Raw genomic sequence first — 27126 nt, forward strand, 5'->3', positions numbered from 1 at the left:
TCCCCAGATCCTTCTCAGTTAAGGATACACCAACACACTACCACTTAGTGTATAATTCACATTTATATTATTTCTACCAAAGTGCATAACTTTTCAATTGTCAACACTGAACCCTTATTTTCCATTCTGCTGCCCAGTTTTCCAATTTTGTCAAACCCCTCTGCAAAGTGGCAGCATCCTGCATGGAACTTATAGTTTTGTACAATTTAATGTCGTCAGCAAAAATAGAAACAGTACTTAGTGTTCCCACCTCCAGGTCATTAATAAACAAGTTAAAAAGCAAAGGACCAAGGACTGACCCCTGCAGTACTCCACTAACAATACTGGCCCAGTTAGAAAATGTTCCATTTACCACCACTCTTTGTAATTTATCCTTCAGCCATTTTTTATCCAATTACAAATATTATGTTCTATGCCAATATTTAATTTTATCATTAACTTTCTCACGGTACTGTATAAAATGCTTTATCAAAGTCCAAATAGATGACACTCACTGCCATTCCAGAACTGAGCTTCCTGCCCACCTCCTCATAGAAAGCAACTAAACTAGTCTGACAAGATATGTTACGCATAAAACCATGCTGGCACAAACTTATACTATTGTGATTCACAATGTATTCAAGTATCCTATCCCTTATTATCCCTTTCAATAGCTTTTCTGATGTCAGACTAACAGGCCTATAGTTTTCAGGCTGAGAACAGGACCCTTTTTGAATAACAGCACCACATTAGCAATTTGCCAATTTCTAGGCACCAACACCAGACCTCAATGAATCCTCAAAAATTAAGTGAAGAGGTTTAGCAATCAAAGTGCTAAGCTTGTTTAATAACCTAGGATGAATACCATCCGGTCCTGGACATCTGTTTACCTGTTCAAGTCTCTTTTAAAATTTCCCCTGAATACTAGAAATGGGTCTATTAAAAGGGAAGCCTTGATTAGCTGGCTCAGATGCGTAGAAAGATCAAAAATAAAGTTAAACCAACTGACCCCGTGTGATAATAAGGTTCCCAACCCCTTCTTGCGTCATTTCTTTTACTATTTACATATTTAAAAAATAATTTTGGATTCCTTTTACTCCTAGCTGCAATACCTATTTCAATCTCTATTTTAGCTTGCCTGAAACGGTTGACTGCCTACTTTTTGTAATGAAAGAGTGGAATGCCAAACTTGCAAGCCCTCCAGCAGTTGTCAAGTCCTAGCATGCTGCACAGTTGCGAGTCTGTATATAAGGAAATAGGTGTTCTTTACCACTTCCTGTGTTTATGTGCTTCCTGTAAATGTCCAGGTTTAAGCATAGGAATATAACTGGGTATCATGATTAATATATACCTGGAGAACTAAAATATATTTATCAGAACATACAAAAACAAACTAGCATTTATTACTAGGATATATCTCTAAAGCCGAAGGTAGACATTCATAAGAGGGTTTAATTGTGCCAAAACAAGTTTTTGCAAATATTTACCAAAGAAAACAGAGCCAACCTACAGTCACATTAATTGTGTGACTGTAATAGAAATCCAAGGCTTAGTGCTATATATGTGTCAGTAATATACAAATAATAGGCATTAATGGGGTAGTTAACCTTTAAGTTAATTTTTAGAATGGCCAATTCATAGCAAATTTCAAATTAGTCTTCATTTATTTTTTTTGTATAGTTTTTAAATTTTTTGTCGCCTTCTTCTGACTCTTTTCAGCTTTAAAATGGGTGTCACTGACCCCGGAAGCCAAAAAACTATTGTTATTTTTACATTTTATTACTTATCTTGCTCTTCTTGCCCTCTCCTATTCATAATTTTTTTTTTAACAATTCTTTTTATTGAGCATCACAAAGTTTTATGTTACATGTAAAACATTGACAGTAATTGTGTTACAAATGCCATTTTTAACATTGAGAATAAAAATAACCAACTTAACCATGATGGTGTCATATTTCTTACAGTTCCTAGGTTCTGTCTTTATTTAAAGGGGGATACAAAGTCAGTATATGTTTTAACTTTCGTTTTATATATATATATATATATATATATATATATATATATATATATATATATATATATATATATATATATATATAGCGTATAGGGGTTTAGTCCACTACTGGATCTAGGCCTAGCCAGGGTTCCCATACTTTATAAAATTTGTCTGGGCAACCTCTTCTCATATAGGTAAGCTTGTAAAGTGGAATGGCCTTTTCTATCAATTGTTCCCATGAATGTATTGACGGCCCTCCACTGGATTTCCAGTGGATTGCAATTGTTTTCTTTGCATACATACATACATAGTATTGACAATAATGTTCTTTGTGCCCTTCTTGGTGATATCTCCTCTACTTGGTTGAGCAGTATGATTTTAGGATCCATTGGGAGTGTTACGTCAGTTTTTTCTTTTATCAGCTGTATTACATTTCCCCAGAAGAGTTTGATTCTAGGGCATTCCCATGTCATATGGATAAAGTTTGCGGGGCATGCTGGCATCTTGGGCAGTTCTGGGATAGGTTGGGATTCATGTCATATAACCGCTGTGGGGTAAGATAGGTTCTATGTAAGTAGTTTAATTGAGTCATCTTATCCTTACTGCTAATGACCCCGTCAAAGGCGGTGTCTAAAATATCCTCCCATTGTTCTGTTGTGATCTGGGGGATGTCACTCTGCCATTTCATATACAGTCTATTCAGGGATGTGCTACCAACTTGTAACAATTGTGCATAGAAGTTTGAGAAGGGTTTTTAAAGGTTTTCCTATTCATATTTTCATTCTCATTCAAACCACTGCCTGATTGCTAGGGTAATTTGGACACCAGATAGGTGCTAAAAATTCCACTGGAGGATAGAACCAGAAGCTTAGACCAATTGCAAATAGTTTCAGAATATCACTCTCTACATCATAATAAAAGGTAATTTTAAATAACAGATGATAAATAATACATTAAATATACAATGCAGATTTAAAATCAACATTTGTAAGAAAATCAATTCCTTGTAGTAAATGTTTCCAATGCTTTAAAACATTATTTTCAAATAAACTGAAACTAAATAAATTATTTAAATATTGTTTCTTTTCATATTTTGAAATCCACAAGCAGGTGGCAGTCATTTTGTGAAAGCACTTATCAAGGCAAAGTTTGCAACATTCTAAAATAATGTGTATGTGCCAGAAGGAGAACCTGAAACATGTTCCCATGCACAGGCTACAAAATTATGGTACCCCCTATCATAATTTTGTAGCCTGTGCATGGGAACATATGTCAGACAAAATAAAATAGGATTGAGAATTATTTTTTAGGGTGACAGGTCCCCTTTAAGCAACTGTTTCCCCTTGTTGGCATAGGAGAGAAAATACATCTAGGAAGTGCATAAATAAAAGTGATTGCTGTGCCTAAGGCATAGAGGTGAGGCAGGAAATATATGATTGACAGCTGAGAGTTTCATATCTAGGTGACAGGTCCCCTTTAAAATTCCACGGACTGTAAACAGAATATGTGATAGTAATGAGAAAAGATTCATTACCAAATGTGTACCAAAATTAAATAGAGACATGTTAGAGGACATTATCTCTAAGGCTACAGAATTGGTTTTGTTACAACAAAATTATCTTATTGTAATTATAGCACCAATTCGTATAAATAAATCCACAGTGTAGTAGTTGCAATTCCATAAAAATCTATTTTTCAGAGCATGAACATTTTCATGAAAAGGCTAAAAACACAAAACCTATAATTAGGTTTCCTATAAGGCCAAATAAACTTTTATACTTGCAAATCATGTAATTTCTTTTAAAGGAAATTAAATGTGTTTGTGTTTATAATCAACTGTAAGGCCAAAAAATATATAAAGTAGGCTTGTCACAAGTTTAGTCCCAAAATGAAATAATGGTATTTACACTTTACTACTAGAGGAAAGTTGCCTATAAGCTTTAACCTTTTAAGTGCCAGCAAAATTTGACATTTCTTTTGCACTAAGTGCCAGACATTATTTGAACAGACCCAAAATGAATTTAGTGCATTCACTGCCCTGGAGATCACTTCAGCTACTGAAAATTCAACTTATTGAATGCAGTTCTGTAAAAACTAGGGATGCACAGGACCAATTTTTCTGGATTTGGCCGAACCCACCCTGACGGATTCTGCCGAATCCCGAACTGAATCCGAATCTTAATTAGCATATGCTAATTAGGATCGGGAAGGGTTAAAAAAAAAAAAGATCCCCCCCTACCATTTAACCCTTCCGATTGCTAATAAGCGGATGCTAATTTATGCTAATTAGGATTCGGTTCAGCCATCAAATCTTTAAAAAAAAAAAAAGGCTGGATTCAGCCCAAATCCCAAACCGAATTCGGTGCATCCCTAGTGTGTGTGTAAGTATTAGTGTAAACAGTGTATGTTTGTGTATTTGTGTGTGTGGTGTGACACTAACCAGGACATACAAGAAAAATCTCACTTGGACTTTGAAGTGCCTGGAGAAGTCATTTTACATTGAAGGTGGTCATTGCAAGGCTCATAGGATTCTACCTTTGCCTACAGTATTCAGGAACCTCTGTTAAACGTCACCACCTAAACAAAGCTAAAGGTAAGTGTTTTATTCACTGTTGGACATTTAGTATTGTGTATTGTTTAGGATTGTTTGTCAGTAGTTATTTTGTTTAGAAGAGTAGTACATGCTAACTCCACACAATCTAATGTTGTGCCTGTCAATGGAGCTACAGGAAGAAGCAAATAACAGCAGATCTGCTGCGTTTTGTATACAGGTGGAGGAAAGTGCATGATCTGCGCTCACGTAGTGCAGAGGTACAGAATTGCAGTGATATGTCAAGAAAATTAACACCCACACACTATGGCTTATAGCACAAAAACTAATTTACTAAATAAAGAAAAGTGGATTATCTGCACCATGTGCCCCTGGCCTATGTCATTTGTGTAAAACAGTCATAAAACAAATTTTAGCCAATGAGGTTTGAGAAAAAAACAGTCAGCAGGAGTGAGACTTCTAAGTGTTATCTAGGCCGCTGAAGAAGTTAATGACACAAATGGGTTCCTATTACCTTTAAAGGTTTAGACTCCAATTTCTTTTTGATAGATTCTGTGCTGTGCTTTTGCTGCATTTCAAAACACAATGTGTGATCAGTCTTCGTTTTCAATATAGTCAGAGAATGTCTGATTTTTTTTTTTTTTTGTTCAAAAATACTGCTGTGAAATAACAAGGTGTAAAAAAAAATTATTTGGAACACGGGCTGATCATTGTAGGTGTAGGAGGATATACCAGTGACACATTTAGTCGCTCACTGCCATTTTTGGGGCAGATTAATTCTGTCACTCCATCTGGCCGAGGCTGGGACAATAACTCTCCTGTGGGAGGAAAAAAATGCATATTAATTTCTATGTACTTTTAGCTTTTGAAACATATCATTACTGAAATCAACAAAACACATCTCTGGTTAATAATCTTTATTAATATTTTTAATATTATGGATTTCTGACAATGAAATAACAGGGTGAAGTTCTAGTAGTTTACAAATTGCTTGTGCAGGCGGTGGTATTTTGTAGGAGATGGCATGTGAATGAGACTAAAGAGTCTGCAAAAGCAATAATGTTGGTGCCTTTTATTCATACATATAATTTAAAGGACATGTAAACCCCACACACAAAAATTTAATCAGTGAAAAGCCTCTTTGAAATCTTTCAATACCTGCCACACTGGTTGTCCACAGAATAATAGTAAGGCTGCAACATCTTCTTAATCTTTTTTCCTTCTCCTTTTGTAACCCACTCGGCCCCCTCCCTCACGAATTTGCTTTGATTTCTGGCTTGCCAGACATACTAAACACACCCCCGAGTCTAGCAGCCAGTAAAGAGATGGCATTGCTGGTTCCCATAGAAACTCAGCTCTAGCTGTCTGCTTCAATTTTTTTTCTCCTGAGATCATCTTTACCATTACAGTGCTTAAACAAAGCAGAACTTTTATCAAACACAGTTCTGCCTGTGTGAGCCTGTATTTTTGATGAAATGTATGCTGAATAAAGGTCTGTGTGTGTATGCTGTTTGCAGATTTAAATGTAACTGATTATGTATCAGTGAAAATATGGCCACCGGGTGAAAGCTGCTATTTGCTTTAGGAAAATGTGATGGTGCTGGCAAGAAGGGGATATATGCAGTACAATGATATACATGATATACATTGTAGGCAAACGTAGGCTTTACATGTCCTTTAAAATATACAAATAGTTGTCTATATACCATTCATTCTTATTTAACAATATTTAACCTCGTAACTGTATAATTAAGAAATAAAAATAACTGTACTACAAGGAGTACTTACACAACATGTATATTTCTTCTTCGGTGTGTTTTTAATATACTATAAAATCATACACAAGGAAATACCAAATTTCAAGGAGAAACAAACCATAAAAACAAATATGGCTTAAAAATGACATTTAACATACAGAGGAACTTACTACACCAGCCCAAAAGCTCAGAAAAACTAGAACTCTAATGACCCATGCCTTCAAGGTTGTGCAAAACCTCACCCTCTTGGATTCTGTTATGAGTGTCAGTGTCACATACATGTTTAGTGTGCTCTGGGCAGAAGTGAGAATCTAAGCTTAGAAGCAGATTTTACAGGAAAGATAATTCAATTCTGATGCAAACAGCACTGGCTACATGTAACAAGAAGCGGAAATTACTACTCCGCCTCAGGTAACTGACAGCATCACTAAGCATGTGCTATGAATCAGCAGAAAGGAAAAAAGACGGGTAGCTACTGTGGAAACATTTGGAGGAACAGCTCTTCTCAGCCAAACTGGGCTGATCTGACTGTTGACCCTAAGGTCAACTATTGGATTATCCATTTGGGCCTATGGAGACCTGGCTGATTATTGGTATCAGTTGGGGCGGGACCCATTGATGGGCCCAATATAAGGGCAGATAAGGGGCCAAGGGGGCCAATTCTGCACTTTAATCTACTTGTGCCTGGGCACCTTTGCAAAGAAAGATTTTACCACATCCATTTTTTTGGCTACTTACCTTTTATTTCTTTGGAAAGCAGAAACAGTGTAAAAACCAGAGTTAATGCTGTGCACATCACAGAGAGTCAAGACATTTAGGCTAGAGAATTAAGAACAGTATTTCAAACTATTCTGTCATGTAAAATTGCCTGTCACAATAAAAATCATATAACCCTCTATTTTTTTTAAAGGAATCCTACCATGCCTGCAAGCTAAAAGCATTATTTTAGGCTTCAAGCAAGAAAGCATGATTCATACTGCACTATCCCCCGTGCAGAGGTTAAGAGTCCAGGAGAAAACGGTCTACCATCTATAGTTTGAGCAGAAAGTGGTATGTTGACAGATGTTGGCTTGTGGGCATGCTCAGTTGTTCAAAGCTCAGATTACTAAACACGCCCTCCAGTCTAGCAAGCCAGTAAAGAGATGGTATTGCTGGTTCCCATAGAAATTCAGCTCTAGCTGTTTGCTTCAGTTCTTTTCTCCTGAGCTCAGCTTTACCATTACAGTGCTCAAACAAAGCAGAACTTTTATCAGTGACAGTTGTGGCTGTGTGAGCCTGTATTTTTGATGAAATGTATTCTGAATAAGGGTCTGGTGTGTGTATGCTGTTTGCAGATTGAAATATATGTGAGTATGTATCAGAAGAAAAATGGCCACCAGGTGAAAGCTGCTATTTGCTTTAGGAAAATGTGATGGTGCTGGCAAACGGAGGGGATATATGCAGTACAAATGATGCCATTTGGGTGGGGGAGACGTGCCCAACTGATATACATTGTATATCGGCAGCTACAATCGGCCCCTGTATGGCCACCTTAATTCTAGCAATTTTTCTTCAATTGTGTGTGCTGCGGAATTCTTCCATCTGATACTGTTGAAATCAATGTTGGAAAAATACGCAGTTGTCTAGTCACTTGTTGGATAACTATCCCTCTCTATTTTTGTTATTTTACAATTATTTGAAATTCATGTTAAGCTCTTTTTTGTACAGACACTTATTAATATAGTCACAGGTCAATCATGTGCACACAAATATGTAACATCATGTTTAACCAGAGGCCCCACTGCTACGGAAAAGTGATCCTGCTTAAAGCATGCACTTCAACCAAGTACCCAAAGTTACAAGTAACCCTACAACTGCCTGGTATGTTAAAGCAGTATGTCACAAATCGGCCTAAAGATGAAACTCCAGACAGGTATGATAACCGGATACCTTCTAATTACTATTCTCATTCACCTACCTATTCCTGGTACCAACCAGGCAACAATGGACTTTGCCAGCTTTTTGCACATCAGTCACCAAAGGACTTGTAAAGTTTATTGACCAACCTGAAGGCTTCAGAGTCTAGCAATCCTACTTTCAAAACACTATCAGGGATTCAGACCTTTCATACAGTGAGGAGATAGACCTCCTAATAAAATACCCAAGAAGTGAGTCTGCAAAGCATGCCAAAAGGATCAGGGTGATCAACATGAGCCAACCAGAGACTGGTCTTAAAATTATAGGTCACAGACTTAACAAGTGTGATGGTTAAACAGAGGTGATAGAAAAAGCACTTTTCAAAAGAATTGACGATTCAATAAAATATCTAATAAAGGTTACCAAAAACTGTTATTGGAACTTCAGGTTGCTAAAGCAACCATGGCTCACACTCCAAAAAAAAATGAGAGAGCACGTTTTTTACATTCATAAGAAGGATATTTGAGAATGGCCATGCAAAATTGCTCCCAGTGTGCTAAAAGACTGGAATTTGCCAATCTTTGGTGATACCACCCAAAGACGCCAGGCCAGATCAGGGTTGTGTTCAACTCTAGTTCCAAATGTGATGGAGTTTTCTAAAATCACATACTTTTAACAGGTCCAGATCTCAACAACAAACTCCTGGGAGTACTCATACGCTTCCGCAGAGATCCTATTGTCTTATTATAGCAGAAATCTGTAAAAAATGTAATGAAGTCATAAAATTCTTCAAGGGTAAAATTCTTCAAAGTAAAAAAAATTAAAAGTCTGTTTGCAGGCTCTCCATTAAAAACAAAGTTGTCCTCAGTACATATTCATTAAAAAATCTATCGTTTTATTAAAAACATGTTCTTCTTGCAAGTTTCTCCTTTACTCCACTTGCTCTGGTTACTCAATGCATAAATCTTTTGCAATTTCAAAGTACAGCTGGCATCCATTTTAAGATTTGTGCATGGAGTAAACAGAGTAGGTAGAACAGAAAGGGGAATAACAGGTAGAAGATAGTATTTTTATTAAAATAGTATAGTTTTGTTTTTTTTAAAGAACAGTTTTCCATCGCAAATGATGCATAATTATCGAATAACAAATATTGTTACGGTAAGTATATTCACATTCCAATAATAAATACCGATTTCAGGCCAGATATCGGTAGGGCAGGCCCGTCGGTAGTGCCCATACACGGCCTGATTAGCTGCCGAATCAGTCTAAGGGACCGATATTGGCAGCTAGAATCGGCCCGTGTATGGGGACCTTAAGATATAATTAATCCTTATTGGAGGCAAAAAAATCCTATTGGGCTTATTCAATATTTAAATGATTTGTAGCAGACTTAAGTTGTGAAGATCCAAATTATGGAAAGATCCCTTATCCGGAAAACCCCAGGTCCTGAGCTTTTTGTATAACAGGCCCCATACCTGTACAAGGTACCAACAAGTAAGAATTTAATGGGATGTTTCTTGAATGCCAGTACTAACTGAACAATGAGCGGTTCTAGAAAAAATGATATTCCAGCTTTCCTCCTCAAGAGCTGTTCAACTCTCTTTCCCAAGCTTTGGCATACTTTAATTTTTTTGGTGGGGTGGAACTGGCCCATTTATCATATCATAATACTGTATATTTCGAATAGTGAGGGAGTTGATGAGAGTGATTGTATATAGTGTTTGATTTGTACGGAACAATAATGTTCATCTGGAGGGAGGTTGCAAACCTCTTATAGTCTATATACTACAAAATAGTTGTCAGACTGTGATCAATCCACCAATGGAATTGGGTTGTTGTATGACCCAGGGGGAAGGCAGGATTCCCTAATAAACTTATAACTGGGGTATGATCCAAGATAAGGGCAAAAATCTTTTTACATTGTTCCCACATCTTTATAGAGTGTGACATAAATGGATTTAAAATTGGTGTGTAAATTCTCGGGAGTAACCCACTGGAGACCCATTGCGAAGGGCCCAAAGTAAAATGCCATTTAACTAACTGGGTAATACAGTGGTGTGAAAAACTATTTGCCCCCTTCCTGATTTCTTATTCTTTTGCATGTTTGTCACACAAAATGTTTCTGATCATCAAACACATTTAACTATTAGTTAAAGATAACACAAAATGCAGTTTTTAAATGAGGGTTTTTATTATTTAGGGAGAAAAAAAATCTAAACCTACATGGCCCTGTGTGAAAAAGTAATTGCCCCCTGAACCTAATAACTGGTTGGGCCACCCTTAGCAGCAATAACTGCAATCAAGCGTTTGCGATAACTTGCAACGAGTCTTTTACAGCGCTCTGGAGGAATTTTGGCCCACTCATCTTTGCAGAATTGTTGTAATTCAGCTTTATTTGAGGGTTTTCTAGCATGAACCGCCTTTTTAAGGTTATGCCTTAAATAGGATTCAGGTCAGGACTTTGACTAGGCCACTCCAAAGTCTTCATTTTGTTTTTCTTCAGCCATTCAGAGGTGGATTTGCTGGTGTGTTTTGGGTCATTGTCCTGCTGCAGCACCCAAGATCGCTTCAGCTTGAGTTGACGAACAGATGGCCGGACATTCTCCTTCAGGATTTTTTGGTAGACAGTAGAATTCATGGTTCCATCTATCACAGCAAGCCTGAAGCAGCAAAACAACCCCAGACCATCACACTACCACCACCATATTTTACTGTTGGTATGATGTTCTTTTTCTGAAATGCTGTGTTACTTTTACGCCAGATGTAATGGGACACGCACCTTCCAAAAAGTTCAACTTTTGTCTCGTCGGTCTACAAGGTATTTTCCCAAAAGTCTTGGCAATCATTGAGATGTTTTTTAGCAAAATTGAGACGAGCCTTAATGTTCTTTTTGCTTAAAAGTGGTTTGCGCCTTGGAAATCTGCCATGCAGGCCGTTTTTGCCCAGTCTTTTTCTTATGGTGGAGTCGTGAACACTGACCTTAATTGAGGCAAGTGAGGCCTGCAGTTCTTTAGATGTTGTCCTGGGGTCTTTTGTGGCCTCTCGGATGAGTTGTCTCTGCACTCTTGGGGTAATTTTGGTCGGCCGGCCACTCCTGGGAAGGTTCACCACTGTTCCATGTTTTTGCCATTTGTGGATAATGGCTCTCACTGTGGTTTGCTGGAGTCCCAAAGCTTTAGAAATGGCTTTATAACCTTTACCAGACTGATAGATCTCAATTACTTTTGTTCTCATTTGTTCCTCAATTTCTTTGGATCTTGGCATGATGTCTAGCTTTTGAGGTGCTTTTGGTCTACTTCTCTGAGTCGGGTAGCTCCTATTTAAGTGATTTCTTGATTGAAACAGGTGTGGCAGTAATCAGGCCTGGGGGTGACTACAGAAATTGAACTCAGGTGTGATAAACCACAGTTAAGTTATTTTTTAACAAGGGGGGCAATCACTTTTTCACACAGGGCCATGTAGATTTGGAGTTTTTTTTCTCCCTTAATAACGTAAACCTTCATTTAAAAACTGCATTTTGTGTTCAATTATGTTATCTTTGACTAATAGTTAACGGTTTTTGATGATCAGAAACATTTAAGTGTGACAAACATGCAAAAGAATAAGAAATCAGGAAGGGGGCAAATAGTTTTTCACACCACTGTACATGCAGCTTGAAAGTAATTGGTAGAATCAGGGATTCCCAAGCCCCCTTTGGCTGGCTTGACATATGACGAATAGCTATTTTGTGTGCTAGTCTGGATTTCTTATCCCAAATAGAATGTGAAGATTGGAGAAAGACCCTGAGAGGATCTATGGGCAATGTTTGGAATAAGTATAAAAACAAAGGCAAAACCAGAATCTCATTTGTGAGGATCAGTCCTAATAGGGATAATTGAGAATCTTTCCACTTATAAAGAAGTGATTTCGTTTTGGCTAACATTGGAACATAATTTAGGTCTGCCTCTTGGGAGTATTGTGCGGAAAGTTTTATGCCTAAGTAGTTTAAATAAAGATGTGCCCAAGTGAAACCAAAGTTAATTTGTAATAGCTTAACTAATAGAGAGGGGAGATTAATATTATAATAATATAATATTATTAATATAATTGACCTTCACCTCTGATATTCTGAAATTTTTTAAAAAGTTATAAAGATTGGAGAGGGATGTCACAAGTTTAGTAAGAGAAAGAATTAGGTCATCTGCAAACAATGTACACTTACAAGTGGTGGAACCAATTTGAATGCCGGTAATCTTGGGAGGTGCGGATTAATATGGCTAGTGGCTCTATAGCTTGGAAAAATAAAGTCTGAGACAAAAGGCATCCTTGGCGGGTGCCACTGTGGATAAAATGATTGTGAAAGAAGGCCTAACATCTTTATTTGGGCAGTTGGCGTGTTTTAAAGTACCTGGATGTAATTTATAAAGGAAAGGGGAAATTCCATATAATGAAGAACATAAAATAAATATTCCCAATCCACCGCGGTCAAATGCCTTCTCGTGTACTGAGTACTGAGGTTAGGGCAAGTGGTAAGAACAACAATTCGAATTTTAGTATAGGGTGTTCTCAAAGATTTATTTAACTTTCTAGCTAAAAAAGCATCAGCTTTTGATAATTTGACTTTGTGATAATAGAATCTCCGGGTGGATCATACAGCTTTTTGCCACAAGAGAGATTGTAATGTAATTTCAGCATGGGATATTGATTCAGGGTTATTTTTATGTGTCGACTCAGTTTATTCTAATTGTGCTATCAGAGTATTAAAGGGGACCGGTCACCCAGACATTAAAAACTGTATTATGAAAGTCCTTTGTATAAAAATATGAAACCCAAATTGCTTTTTTCCATAACAAACCATATTCATCATAAGGTAGTTTAAAAATTCCAGCTGTCAATCTTATATTGCCAGCCAGGCAGACAATTACTTTATCTTTCTATTCAGCACTTTCCAAGATGTCAATGCAGTCCTCACTTCCCCCTCCCTCCTCACCATCCAACTGTGCAGCCAGTGTATGAGTATGTACAACAGGTCCCCCGTTCATGCACAGAAAAAAGATTTTGGGGTAATGCAAAGCTTTTCTTTATAACAACAGTGCCCACAAAATGGTGCATGCAAAATTGTGAATTTCAAGACTGAAGGAAACAATTTATATAGAGCAAGTGAAGTTTATTTTACTTGATAAACACAATAGAAAAGAATTTGGAATTATTTCTCAGGGTGACAGGTCCCCTTTAATGGTAGTTTGGCTTTCTTTTTCAAAGAAACTATTTGTATAAAGAGTCCCCAAATATACTTGTGAGTGTCCCAAATCGTTTGGACTGGAATATAAGGGGTACGATTCAACTTAAAGTATTCAGCCAATTGGAATAAAATGTTTCCTGTTACTTGTAAGCCCAACAATTATGAATTGTAAGTCTCCATTGGAAGTGCTTATGATTACAGAAAGGTAGTTGTAGCCTAGTGATCACCATGGAATGGTCTGACCAGGTAGTAGAGCATATTGTAGATGATTTCATGGAGGGAATAAGATTGCGAAAAAGAAAAATCATATCTATACAGGACTAGTATTTATATGGTATAAAGTAAAAAGTATTGTCTTTTTTTACTGGATTATATTCCTTTCATGCGTCTACCAATGATTATTCTTATACATATTATTATAGAATTTATAAACATCCTCTACTTTTAGACGGAGCGGCTCCCAAAGGGAAATGAGCTATCCCAATAAGTTGCAATTTAAGGAGGTAAAACTGATGTTTGGTTGTTATTCTCTGTAGCAAAACACTCAAACAAAAACTATGTGGGGGGTATTCCAGGCTAGTGGCTACGTATCACAATATTAAGTATATATGTAATAAACAGTACAATTTGGATGTAAAAGATTTTTTAAAAGCCTTTATTTCATCATGGCTATATCCTGGATAGTACAAGCAACATGTCAGGCCATCAACCGCCCATCAAAATCATGATGGGAAGTAGCAGTATTACCAGATCATCTGCCTTTGTTTCAAACAAGTTGGTGCTGTGGGCTAGCTTTAGAAGTTCAGGGGAAAGCTAGAAAGTTATCTTGTGGGTGGTAATATTAAGTTCTCTATGAAGCAGCTCCTTACACTTTCCAGTAAAAAACAGATCGCCTGAATATGGAGATGGAGGAGGAGGAGTTTGTAGGGAGGGATCCAGCTGAGGTATATCTTGCAAGTCTTCAGATGGAAAGTCTGGGCTTGCGTCAAGAAAGAGAGAAGGCTGAGATAATAAGGAGGCCCGAGAGTCAGGTGCCGTCTTGGAATCCAAATCTATAATTTCTGCTCTTGCAGAAATACTTTTTTAAAATCTTTTACTGTGCATTGGGTAGATTTCTTTCTTACCTTATTTCCCAGGCACTGAAAAAGCTAGACAGATCTCGTAAGCTTTATAAGCCCAGGCCAGCAAGGAACTAACCGAGACCGAGAATCTTCTCAGAGCAGCATCTTGCCATGCCGGTACAGTTTTTTTGTATAATGAAAGCATATTAAAGACAGCATTATTTTTTAATGGAGATCTTAATTGTTACATGGATATCCTGTATACAGAACAATTAATTTATGAATTTACAACCCCTTTAATGAATCAGATTAAAGTAAATGTAGGCCAGCTTAAATATATTGCAATAAAGGCATGTGACCTGTTATCCAGAATGCTTGGGGGGGGGGATATTCCAGGATCTTTATACCCTAATTCTAATAAAATATAATTTGAATATTAAATAAACCCAATAGGATTCTTTTACCTCCAATGATTAATTATAAGTCTATAAGAGATGGCCTTTCCTAATTCTGAGCTTTCTGGACAACCGGTTTCTGGATAATGGATCCAATAACAGTATATGGACAAACAATCTCTAAGTATATTTACATTTTTAGAATAAAAATGAAAAAATGTTTTCATTTTTAGAAAACAGGCAGAAGCCTGCTAATAGCAGCATTTTAGCTCAAATGGAAGTAAGTAAACTGCAAAAGTGCTGAGAAAAGTGCTCAGAAGACAACTTTAAATAAGGTTACGTGTTTTTTTGGTTTTTAGATCCCCTGTAACAAGGCTGCCAAACCCTCCCCCCACCCCCCATAACTTATGCTTTCAAGCAACCTATGCTCTGCTTCTGAACTTCACCTTTGTTCACCTCTCAATTCATCCCATTCCTGACTACAAGTAGTCAATTCTATTGAGCTTCTGCCTTCTGTACTAAAACTCTTTGCACAAAAGTTACCTGATGAATTTGTATTAAAATTTTTCTATGAATTGAACACCATAATGAAGATATTAGAGAATAGTGAGTCAATATAATTTGCTTTATGAAATATGACATGGGTAAAAAATAATCTAAGCATTACAGCTTCTTAAAAGCAAAGTAATTGCAACGAACATGATGGCTGGTTTATGTTAAAATGAAAGTGTGATTTAAAAGAAAACAAAATCTTAAAGAAGTAGGGTACAAAAGCCGTACGTTTTAAGATTCTTTACCAGTCCATGGCAATCACAGCCCTGTCACAATGACCATTGTGTCTTAAAAGAAAACCTGTGCTGCTATCAGTTACTCAATATTTGGTATATAATATAAAAGTAACAATACAAGCCTAGTAATAATTCAGATTTTCATTATATGGCAGGTCCAAAACCAGTGCAATCAGCATTGGAATTTAATAATCAGCCCTATAATTTTTTTCACTTTGATTTGCAGCTTCTCAACTGACACTCTTCACAAGTTTGAACACCTGGATCATAAGATCTTATAGAGAAGCTGAAGAGGCTGGTACAGTAAGAATTTCTAGCCATATTAGTTTTAAGAGTTTACTTCACCTTTAAGCAAGTTTCTATTGCGGTGATGGGATTTGGTCCTCTTCAGACCCATTTTTGTATACCCGTTTATATGCCAAAAAAGGGGTACTATGATTTTCATGCATTTAAAATGCGAACAAAATCTGAAAAAAAAATCTCCCTTTAAATTAGAGACTTCAGAATTATCATGTTATTCTACACAATTTAGAGAGAGAGCTTAGTTCAATATTAGGCCTCTATTTCTGATTTTCTCAGACTCCCTTTGATCTGGTATGGTTCTTATGGACAGGAGGAAAGCTGATGTAATTCCAATATTTAAAAAAGTATTCCAATCTCTGCCCATCAGTTATAAGCCAGTAAGTGTAACATCCATGATGGGCAAGTTATTTGAATCACAAGGGATCACATACACACACACATACATACATATATATATATACATATATATATATATATATATATATATATATATATATATATATATATATAAACAAGTCTTTCAACCACAAAAGTTTGTACTCATTTACAATGTGCACACTGCCTCTATTTTTTACCCACAGCTGTTAAATGCGCGGGGGTGCAGTAGTCTTATAATACCCAATTACCCCAGTCCTGAAAAGAAGTTTAGCAGTATGGAAATATGCTATAAAGGGTGCTGCACATCTCTAAGGCTTACTACAAATAACAGAAAAACTCAGCAGCGTTTTGAAAATGGCAGCAGAGCACTTTAATGAATCGAACCATTTTTTTTTTTAAAGAAAAATCTACAAATAGATTACAGTCACTAGAGGTTGCCAAACAATTTAGTCCCCCCTCCTCCATCAATTATTTTTTTTGTACTTAGTGCAGACATTAATTAGCGCTTGAAAAGTTTTGTATATAAATACACATAGTCAACAAAACTCCAAAAAAGTTAGATATACTGTTTACTTTTATTTTGTTACTAGGTATCCACTAAGCATGCAATAATAGCAATTCCTTAAAATGATAGTGGCACCTTTAGTCTTTAAATATTTTCTATTATAACAATAATAACTATTTCCTCATATGAAGGAGGATATTACTTCCTGTGGCCTATGAATAAGTGCTCCTAACGCAAGAAACGCGTCAGGCACTCTTTTGTTTTTAAACATGACGAAATAAAGTACAGATTTTAACGGATTCCTCGTGTCCGAAGTGTGCTCGACGTCCTTTCTTCCACTTTGAAGTTACCCCCCCTCAGCTGCGGGTTCGGGGCTGTGAGCACCCGGACCATTGCCGGACCTTGGTGAGCATGCTGTTTCTCAGATCCTAGATTATACGAGAGATAGACTCTGAAACTCGAGCGACAGGCTCAGGGTTTAAACACCCGGGCCTCATCTAACCACGTGGTATTTATAGTTTGTTAGTTTATTTTTCATTTCACTTATTTGTTTATTACTTATTTATATTGTTTCTGAGAAATTTTGTTTCGTTTTAGGGTTTTCCTTAGAGCGATCTCTTTTCTTTTCCTTATTACTTCCTGTGGGGGGCAAGTACCAATGTTTTGTTCTTGGTTACACTTTTCCTTTCAGCCTCTCTAATCTCATGGCCACTCTTTTTCAAAAGAAACTTAAAACAGTAACACCAAGAAATTACATTGTATCAAAGTAATTAAAATATAGGGTACTGTTTCCTTGCACAGGTAAAAGTTGCATGACGAAACCCCTACAATAGTTTATATAGATACCCTGCTGTGTAGCCATGGGGGCAGCCGTTCAAGCTGGAAAAAAGGCACCTATGACATAGCAGATAACAGATAAAACAACATTACAGTATCTAGTAGAATTAAGTCTAAAACAACTGGACTTTTCTGAGTTTTTCTTGAAAACGTTTCACCACTCATCCGAGTGGCTTCTTCAGTTCAAATGACTGGTAGGGAATTCCCCGGTATTTAAACTCTTGATGGTAGTAGAGTCACAGTTTAAATACCGGGGAATTCCCTACCAGTCATTTGAACTGAAGAAGCCACTCGGATGAGTGGTGAAACGTTTTCAAGAAAAACTCAGAAAAGTCCAGTTGTTTTAGACTTAATTCTACTAGATACTGTATATCATGACCTGGATGAATGAGAATCTTCATAGACATAAAACAACATTGTATTCTACAGGTCTTATTTGTTATCTACTATGTAACCTGTGCCTTTTCTCCTTTTTTCCAGCTTGAATGACTGCCCCCGTTGTTATACAGCATTTATATAAACTGTAGTAGAGTTTCTGAAGCAAACATAACAGATGTACCAGTGCAAGGCTGCAGTACATTGTATTTTAGTTACTTTAAAACACTTTCATATTTTGGAGTTATTTTAAACATGTACAGTGCCACACAAAGTTAATGATAAAAGTGAGGAATATAGGCCTAGAACATATTTGTATAGAAAACTGTCTGAAGGATAGGTTAAAGAGTGGTGATAAATGGAACATGTTCTAATTGGGCATTGTTATTAAATTGTGCAAAACTAAGTTTGAGGCAGGATGCCGAATGTCATTCAGTGGCTACTAAAGAAAATAAAGTGCAGTCTTACATAAAAAAGGGCCTTGACTCAAGGGATGAGAAAATAATTTTGCTTCTTTTTAGGTCTTTGATAAGGCCTCACCTTAAATGTGCAGTGCAGTTTTGGGCTCCAGTCCTTAAGAAGGATATTAATGAGCTGGAGAGAGTAAAACTAAACTAGTAAAGGGGATGGAAGATTTAAACTACCAAGTTAGACTGTCAAGGTCGGGGATGTTTTCTCTGGAAAAAAAGGCGATTGCGAGGGGACATGATTACTTTGTACAAGTACATTAGAGGGGATTTTAGGCAGATAGGGGATATTCTTTTTTTCCCATGAAAATGATCAGCTCACCAGAGGCCACCCCTTTAGATTTGAGGAACGGAACTTTCATTTGAAGCAGTGTAGGTGCTTTTTCACAGTGAGGGCAGCGAACAGGGAGATTTGTCGCGGGCGACTAATCTCCCCGAAATGCCATCCCACCGGCGAAAATGTAAATTCTTCCTGAAATATAATTTCAGGGAAATCGCGCCGCCATGTATGCCATCCCACCGGCGATTTACATTTTCGCCGGTGGGATGGCAATCCGGGGAGATTAGTCGCCCGCGAACAGGGAGATTTGTCGCGGGCGACTAATCTCCCTGTGTGCCAGAGCCCTTAGAAGCCTCTGTATAATGTGCTGCTTTTGTCTAAAAAGATAACAGGCTGTAGCTAGGGGAAGGAAGGGGTTTATTTAAGCCAGTGCTGTCCAACTTCTGTTGTACCGAGGGCCGGAATTTTTCCGACCTACGTGGTGGAGGGCCGATAATGGAAGCCAGTTTTGACCACTCCCCTTTCTGAAACCGCACCCACTTGAAACCAAACCCATGTTATCACATGACCATACCCATTTTAATGGTTGTAGTACAGCAAAAACCTGCCATACTCTGCCTGCCCTACCCTGCCTGTGTGTGCGCCATACTCTGCCTGCCCTACCCTGCCTTTGTGTGTGCCATACTCTGCCTTCCCTACCCTGCCTGTGTGTGCCATACTCTGCCTGCCCTACCCTGCCTGCGTGCCATACTTTCACTGTGTGTGCCATACTTTCACTGTGTGTGCCATACTTGGCCTGTGTGTGCCATACTCTGCCTGCCCTACTCTGCCTCTGTGTGCCATACTCTGCCTGCCCTACTCTGCCTGTGTGTGCCATACTCTGCCTTCCCTACCCAGCCTGTGTGTGCCATTCTTGGCTGGTTTGTGCCAAACTTGGCCTGTGTGTGCCATACTCTGCCTGCCCTACTCTGCCTCTGTGTGCCATACTCTGCCTGCCCTACTCTGCCTGTGTGTGCCATACTCTGCCTTCCCTACCCAGCCTGTGTGTGCCATTCTTGGCTGGTTTGTGCCAAACTTGGCCTGTGTGTGCCATACTCTGCCTGCCCTACTCTGCCTCTGTGTGCCATACTCTGCCTTCCCTACCCTGCCTGTGTGTGCCATACTCTGCTTGCCCTATGCTGCCTGTGTGTATGGCACAAACAGGCAGCATACAGTGACACAATGCTGGCACTGCTCCTACAGTCTGCACAATAACTATATATTAAAAAACTTTTTAATTGCAGTACCACCTCAGTATATGTTCTTTTTGTAGTGTGCAGGGATTATTTGTGGGTTTCTACTGCTCCTGAGGTGTGAACAGGGGAACAATGGGGGTGATTACAGCCTGAGCCTGAGGTGTGAACACTGCAGGGGGAAAACAATGCAGGGATTAAAAGGTGTGAACAACACAGGGGATTACATATTTAAACAATACAGCCTGATTACAGCCTGAATCTGAGGTGAGAACCATGCAGGGGGGGCAGTTAATCACAGTACTGATACCATTTAAAGCTTACACAAGAGTAAGCCATCAAAGCAGCCAGACAGGTGGGGGGCCACACAGAGGGGGGTCGCGGGCCGCCAGTTGGACAGCACTGATTTAAGCTAATGCCCTATGTGTAGATTAGTCTCTCATGATAAATCTCTGCTATTGTGGGCAACTAACCTACCTGAAATGCCTTCTCACCAAGCAACAATGAGAACCACCAGAGGGAAGGCATATGCAACAATAAAGGTGGCCACACGTGGCGATTTTCGACCGATGGTCGCACGAAAGATCGTTAAATCCGCCACTAACGTTCAGGGCTGAAACGGCAGATAAGGAGGTAGAAACAATAGGATTTCTACCACCTTCTGCCGATTCAGCCCTGACGGCAGATTTTGCTCAGGCACATTCTATGGCGCCTGATCAACATCTTTTAACCTGGTCGACTCGCGACTTGCCATACACGCACCGAATATCGTACAAAACGAGGTTTCGTACGATATTATTGGTGCGTGTATGGCCAGCTTAAGTCACACAAAGTTTCCTTTGTATTTCAGAGAGATTAGACACCTGCAGTAGCAGATATTTATTGCGGTTGACTAATCTCACAGCGGGCATTAGCTTTAGACAAAGTCTCAGTCTACTCAGTGGAATGCTTGTATTTTTAACTTTTGAAGGAAGTAGAACATGGCCTTAGTTTCATTATCAAATTTTGCTCTGGTTTAAGGAAGAAATAACTAGGGATGCGGCCAAGGTTCAGCATTTTTCAGCTGGATTCGGTCAAATCCTCGCTCCTGGCCAAACCAAATCTGATTCTTTTTGTCACATAAACATGGAAGTTGAACATTTTTCAATACGCAAGTGGCACTCTTTAACATATGTAAATTAAGATTCGGTTAATTATTCAGCCGAATCTAAGAATAGTGGTTTTGGTGCATCCCTAGAAATAACAGAAACCATATATATTTCCTAATTAAAGCAACAAGCAAAAAGCAATCCTTATAATACCGCACCAAGGTTGGAAAGAGGGTATATAGTCCCTGTAAGTAAAGGGGGTCATTTGGTTGAATATCTGTTTAATAAAGACCAGACATTGACTTTTCAGAAGTAGGAATTATCAATCTCACTGCAGCCAATTCAGTTGGCTGTAAAAACACAAAAAACCTCAAGCTGCTCCATTTCACTTGATTGTAAAGCTCTGTTATGTGTCTTTCACGAAAACACTGGGTTCAGGGATTTCTTATTCAGGCAACCCTAGGATAGCCAAGCTGCTGATCGCCCATTTGCAAACCCCTCGTCTATCCAATCAACTTCCCCCCATCCGTATGCTAACACCACCCCCCCAGCATATGTCCAACAGCAAATGTAGCGACATGCCATCTTTAAAAATATGCTGTGATAGTCCTGGACCTCTGTAGATTTCCCCAAAATGTAGGCCTAAATAAATGGGACCCAAGCACTTTATGTTATCAGAATTCATCTTTCTTACAGATACTTACTGGACACCTCCTTCACCAAATTTTGCCATGCAGACAGAAACAGAGAAAGAGAAATAAAAAGTAGAAATACGTAATCTCTTCTTTGCTTAAATTCAGTGGGCTAAGGAGCTTGACTATTTATTTACTACTTTAAGGTTACTAAGCAACAACTGTGAACTTAAGTATTGTGCAGGGTTGCAAAGCCCTTTGCAAGATCAACTTGTACAGCATACAAAAGTAAAGTCATATGTACAGACAAAAACCAGCAGTACACTAAGAAGCACTCTGTATAATTAAACCACTCCCTTCACCAACTACAGACTGCTAGCTCATTGCTGTATAAATACTATGTGCTGCCATCTTGTTTTGTCTCCCAGACATCCCCTTCGGCAATTATAAAGGGTAACTTTTTGTACAGGGCATGCACTCACCCACAGTGGATAAAGACTGGCATGCAGTTCTGAGCTAGCAGTCCTCAAAGCTAGTGATATTTTTGAAAGAGAGCAACACCAGCCCAGGGTAAAAGGCAAGTGACCAGAATCATTGGGGGTGCCTAACAACTTACCACCACCCACAATAATTTTATCTGTCATTTAAAGTAAAAAAAAATGTTACAATGGACTGGGGGTGCGGGGTAGAGGCACATTTCAATTACTGGCGGACAGGGAGTGCATATCAATTAGCAGAGCATGCAGACATCAGAGAATGATGCCGCATATGACATGTCCATTTACTAATGGAAATCGTCCTTATTAACTTTAACAAAGTGAGGCACTAATAAATATTGTTCTTATTTATTAATAGTCTCTATTGACCTCAATGAAAAACATTCGCAACAGTCTAAATTAACAGACTTAGTGGCAGATTTATCAAAATGTAAGCAACTCTCCCATGTCCTATCCATTCCTATGAGATTTTTAGAAGCTTATTTATGGGTGAAGGTTCACCAGTTGATAAATAGGCTTCTTAAAACTCCATAGGAATGAATAAAACGTGGGTAAGTTTTTATGTATTAAACTCACATTTTAAGAGAACTGCCCCTTAGGCTGAAGTCCCATGGAGCGGTTTAGTCACCCGCAATAGATCCCTGCTATCACGGGCATCTAACCACTCAGTGCATTTTTACAATTTCTTGACTTTCAATGAAAAAAATCTGTTAGCAACAAATATTTTACGTTTCTTACCTGGAAAGGGATGTGGGTTGGGAGACCCCCTCTTAAGACACTTGGAACAGAGAACATGAACTGTATAGTAAAGGGAAGGCCATTCTTGTAATAGTGCATTTAGTTCCTCCACTAGGGGTGTAATAGCTTGCCAAGCAGTCCAAATATTAGGTAGCGATGCATGGCTAGCAATGGACAGAATGCCTGGTTGTAAGGCACCTCTTGCAGGTTGAAAACTAACAACCACTGGCACTTTTCCTCTGTAGGCAAAGATCTGAAATTTACTATCCGAACGATGAACTATGTGACTGTTAATTTGGACACTGAAACGAGCAAACAAACCAGGTGGAAAAATAAATGGAAAGCTGTATTCTATCTGCAACTGCTCCACTGCTAGACAAGGTTCTGATATATTTGTACCATTAATCCAAGCCTCTGCATGAGGTGCCTCATTTTTAACATAGCAAGGAAACTTGTACCAGACAGTGGCCCCATTTAAAAGCTTGTTTTTCGGTTTATTGATGCAGTAGCAAAGGCCCATTTTTTCCAAGAGTTCCAGGATAAGCTGTAAGTCTTGATGCGTTTTGATATGTGGTTTAAGAAGTGACCTGATGATGTGAGTGGGTAGAAGTCCATGAAGGAGAAATCCTTCCACATAATGATGGAATTGGGTTACTTTTGTTTCATCAGCTGTGGCATCACTTGTTAACTTTGCAAAGAGAACAGAGGCATCCCTTTGGAAGAAGACATTTAAAATATCAATAAGCTTTGTCAAATTGTGAAAAACATATTCTTTAAGAGTCTGGTTGTCTTCAAAGTAAAGCAGTTTTCCACTTTCATGTAAAAAAGAGAGAGCACTTTGCATTCTGTCCTCAGTAAGCCCTGCTTGAAGACCAAGCCTTGCAGAGTCCCACCAAGTTAGCCAAAGTTCCTGAGGTTTAAAGTGCAATTCTTCCAGCATTTGCCAGGATTTTGGAAGAACTCTGTGTAAGTTTGGAAATATTTCCCTGTGCTCTGCCACAGACAAGAGCTTTTCCCTCAAGCGCTTAATATTCGAAAAGTCCAGACAACTAACACAGAGAACAGGTGAAAGTATCTGTAGACGACTGTTCATTAAATATTGGAAGTGAGTTTTCTTTCTCCTTAGATTTTTATCACTGACACCATAAAATGCAGAATGGGGATTAGAAGCACGGAAATCAAAATCCTGACTAAGTGCTTTATCCACAGTTTGAATCAGGGTTTGTAAGGTCTCTGAATCCCTCTTTTCCTGCACTGCTATTTGATGGTGAATATCAAGACATTTTTCCTCCAATTCCTTTTCATTACATAAGTCAATGTGAGTTCCAACTATGCAAACAACTGCATGTGGTACCTTAGAAGTTATTAAATGTATAAAATAACCAACATGTGTATAGAAATGTTTACAAACATAAGATTTTAAATTAACCACCAAGATATACAGAGCACCAGGGGAAAAAAAAAATGGTTTGATAATATCATAGCTCTGGTCACCGGCTAAATCATATACTATAAATGCGAGTCCCCTTTCTGCATCAGCAGTCCAGTTAGTAATCTCAATTCCTTTATATCCTTGGACCAGTGTGCTAGTGTTCTGCTCATCCGTTAAGCACTGCCTCAGTAAAGTCTTACCAGCATCCTTCAGGCCTAAAAGTACTAATTTTAGCCTTGGCTTGACAGCAGGCTGAGAATGAGCAAGTTCTTTTTGATAAGCAGCAATATAAGAAATACCTTTCATACACACCTCATAAGGAGGCTGTATTAAAGGGTTGTCTTTGATCTTCCAGATGTTAACTTTGGAAAGTTTTCCAAAGTCATCTGGCAGAATTGCTATTTGGTTACCTTGAAGTACTAACTCCTCAAGGAAGCTGAGCTCTACAATAGAGTCTGGAAGATACCTTATCCGGTTGTTGTCAAGCCATAATGTCACAAGCTTTGTCATGCAAGATATTACTTCTGGCAGAACAACCAACCTATTGCGGCTCATGTACAACTCCTCCAGGTCTACCAGTTGCAGTAGGGGAACAGGAAAGTCCTGAAAGGCATTGGATGAAACGTTTAACATTTTCAGCTTTTGCAGGGCTCCAAAACCTTCAGGCAAGGTGTGAAGATTGTTGTTATCCAGCATAAGGCTTTCTAAATTGACCAACTCACATATGGAATCCGGTAACAAGCAAAGACTTGTGCTGCTTAGCCACAAAATCTTGAGGGATTGCATGGATCTGATGCCTTCAGGCAATGACCCAAGCATCTTGTTGCCAGAGAAGTCCAGCTCCTCTAATGCTGGAACATGGAAGAGCTGTTGGGGAAAACTGCACAACTCATTGTGGTCCAGGTCAAGGGTTCTGAGAGAGGGTAACCCTTGCATAGTGTCTGGGAGATGAGTAATCTGATTAAAGCTAACATCTAATTCCTCCAGGTCCACCAGCATGCCTAGCTGCCTCGGCAGTGTATGCAGTTGGTTATGGCTCAAGCATAACTTTTTAAGCTTACCTAGTAAGCCCACGGCCTCAGTTAAGCAACTCAGTCGGTTATAACTAATGTCCAGCTCGGTCAGCCTCCCTAGATGGTACACTGCAGTAGGGACATTAAGAAACTTGTTTCTGCGCAGGATCAAGACGTGCAGGTTTCCAGCAGATAGGCTCTGCAGGCCGTCAGGCACCTCCTCCAAAGAGTTATTTCCCAAATTTAGCACTTCCACATCTCCCAGGTCTGCGGGCAAGATAAGCTTACGCTTATCCACACAGCTCAGGGTGAGTTGACGGAGGCTACTCCTAAGCTTCCTCGAACGCAGTGCTGCATCCCGCCACAGCCTAGCTGTCTTTACGTCACAGCTGTTGTTGCAGGTATCATTTCCTGCCATCATCATTACACTGGGTATTCAGCAGCGCATTACCGCTCCACAGTCCCGCTTTTCATAACAGCGTGAAGCCCCAGATGATTGTAAAAACGTCTACCTCCTCGCCTTCTGCGGTCCGATTCTCCCACAGTTTGGCCATAGTCTCGCGAGATGAGAGAGTGTGACTTCACGGCTACCTAGCGTATATGCGCACAGACGCTCGGCGTCAAAGCCTGGCAGGCAGTTGTCAGAGTTTTTTTTTTGCTCAGTTAGTCGCGTTTGTCAGTGACCAATACATGTTTTGTGTTTTGCGTACTTTTTGCCGCAAATACACGTTCCCTACCAAAATTAAATTTCTATGCCCACATCTGTTTGTGCCAGGAATCAATGAATGAAAAAATGGTTCTTCTTAAGGGGCTTATTTACCATATAGGCATTTGAAAGCTTGGACAGCAGGCTTAAAGTGATCCTGACACGAAAAAAATAATTTTAAAATAATGTGCTACAGCTACAGGTCATGCTGATTGTAATTGCTATTGTGGGATCACAACCCCATCTGTTTTGCAACCCGACTACCTCCTCCTCATTTCTGATATACTTTCTCTTTACTGACATCACCAGACATGGGCGGGTCTATCCTTTAGTTTTTCCTTACTTATAGGCAACTCCAGTCTCTGCGTCTCCCGACCATGTGACTTATGTATTTCTCCATATATATCTAGAAATCAGCAATGCTAGGGTTGCATGAGTTTGCTGTCTGTTAATCATGTTTATGCTGCCTAATATGTTTGAAAAAACAGCGTTCTTTTAGTTAGTTTTAATATAACTTTCCGTTTGTGCTTGTGTTATAAATTCCAAGCATTCTTGTGATCTGCCATTGTCTGATTAGAAGCTCTCCCCTGCTCTTTGATGCCAAATATAGGCCAGAATGACGCATTGCTGCACCTTACTCAAATAGATCACAGGCTCTAACCCTTTGCTGTTATAAAAGTCAAGAGTTCAATTTTGCAATCTGCTGTAGGCATCTGCCAACATAAATATAATTAGCTCAATCAGAAATGCAGTGCTGTCACCCCCCCCCCCCCATTTTTTTTTTAGCAGTTACGCCATATTGCCTTCTCTCCCCTGGTCTCCTGTCACCCAGTAGTATTCTCATGATTTTTTGGCTATCCCCCTGAAGTTCATGTCAAATTTTGCATGCCCATATGCAGTAAGCAATAAGTAACAGCATTCAAAGCAATTGTGCATGTGCTGGTAGCGATTTCTTGGCTTCAACTGGGCATTTGTGCATGACATCACTTCCAGAAGCAC

At 38.8% G+C, this 27126-nt stretch overlaps 1 protein-coding gene across 2 annotated transcripts; it reads right to left on the bottom strand.

Moving 5' to 3' along the window:
• Positions 1-5065: 5065 nt before the first annotated feature.
• mfhas1 (malignant fibrous histiocytoma amplified sequence 1) lies at positions 5066-26415 on the bottom strand. 2 transcript variants are annotated; one of them, XM_012965680.3, is made up of 3 exons: positions 22977-26415; positions 8850-8936; positions 5066-5344 (listed from the first exon to the last, which is right to left on the bottom strand). In XM_012965680.3, exons 1-3 carry the CDS (start codon positions 25843-25845, stop codon positions 5214-5216), a joined length of 3087 nt encoding a protein of 1028 aa, XP_012821134.1. In that variant the 5' UTR covers positions 25846-26415; the 3' UTR covers positions 5066-5213.
• Between the last annotated feature and the right edge of the window lie 711 nt (positions 26416-27126).

This window comes from Xenopus tropicalis, chromosome 1 (genome assembly GCF_000004195.4).
Source record: "Xenopus tropicalis strain Nigerian chromosome 1, UCB_Xtro_10.0, whole genome shotgun sequence".
Taxonomy (NCBI): Eukaryota; Metazoa; Chordata; class Amphibia; order Anura; family Pipidae; genus Xenopus; species Xenopus tropicalis.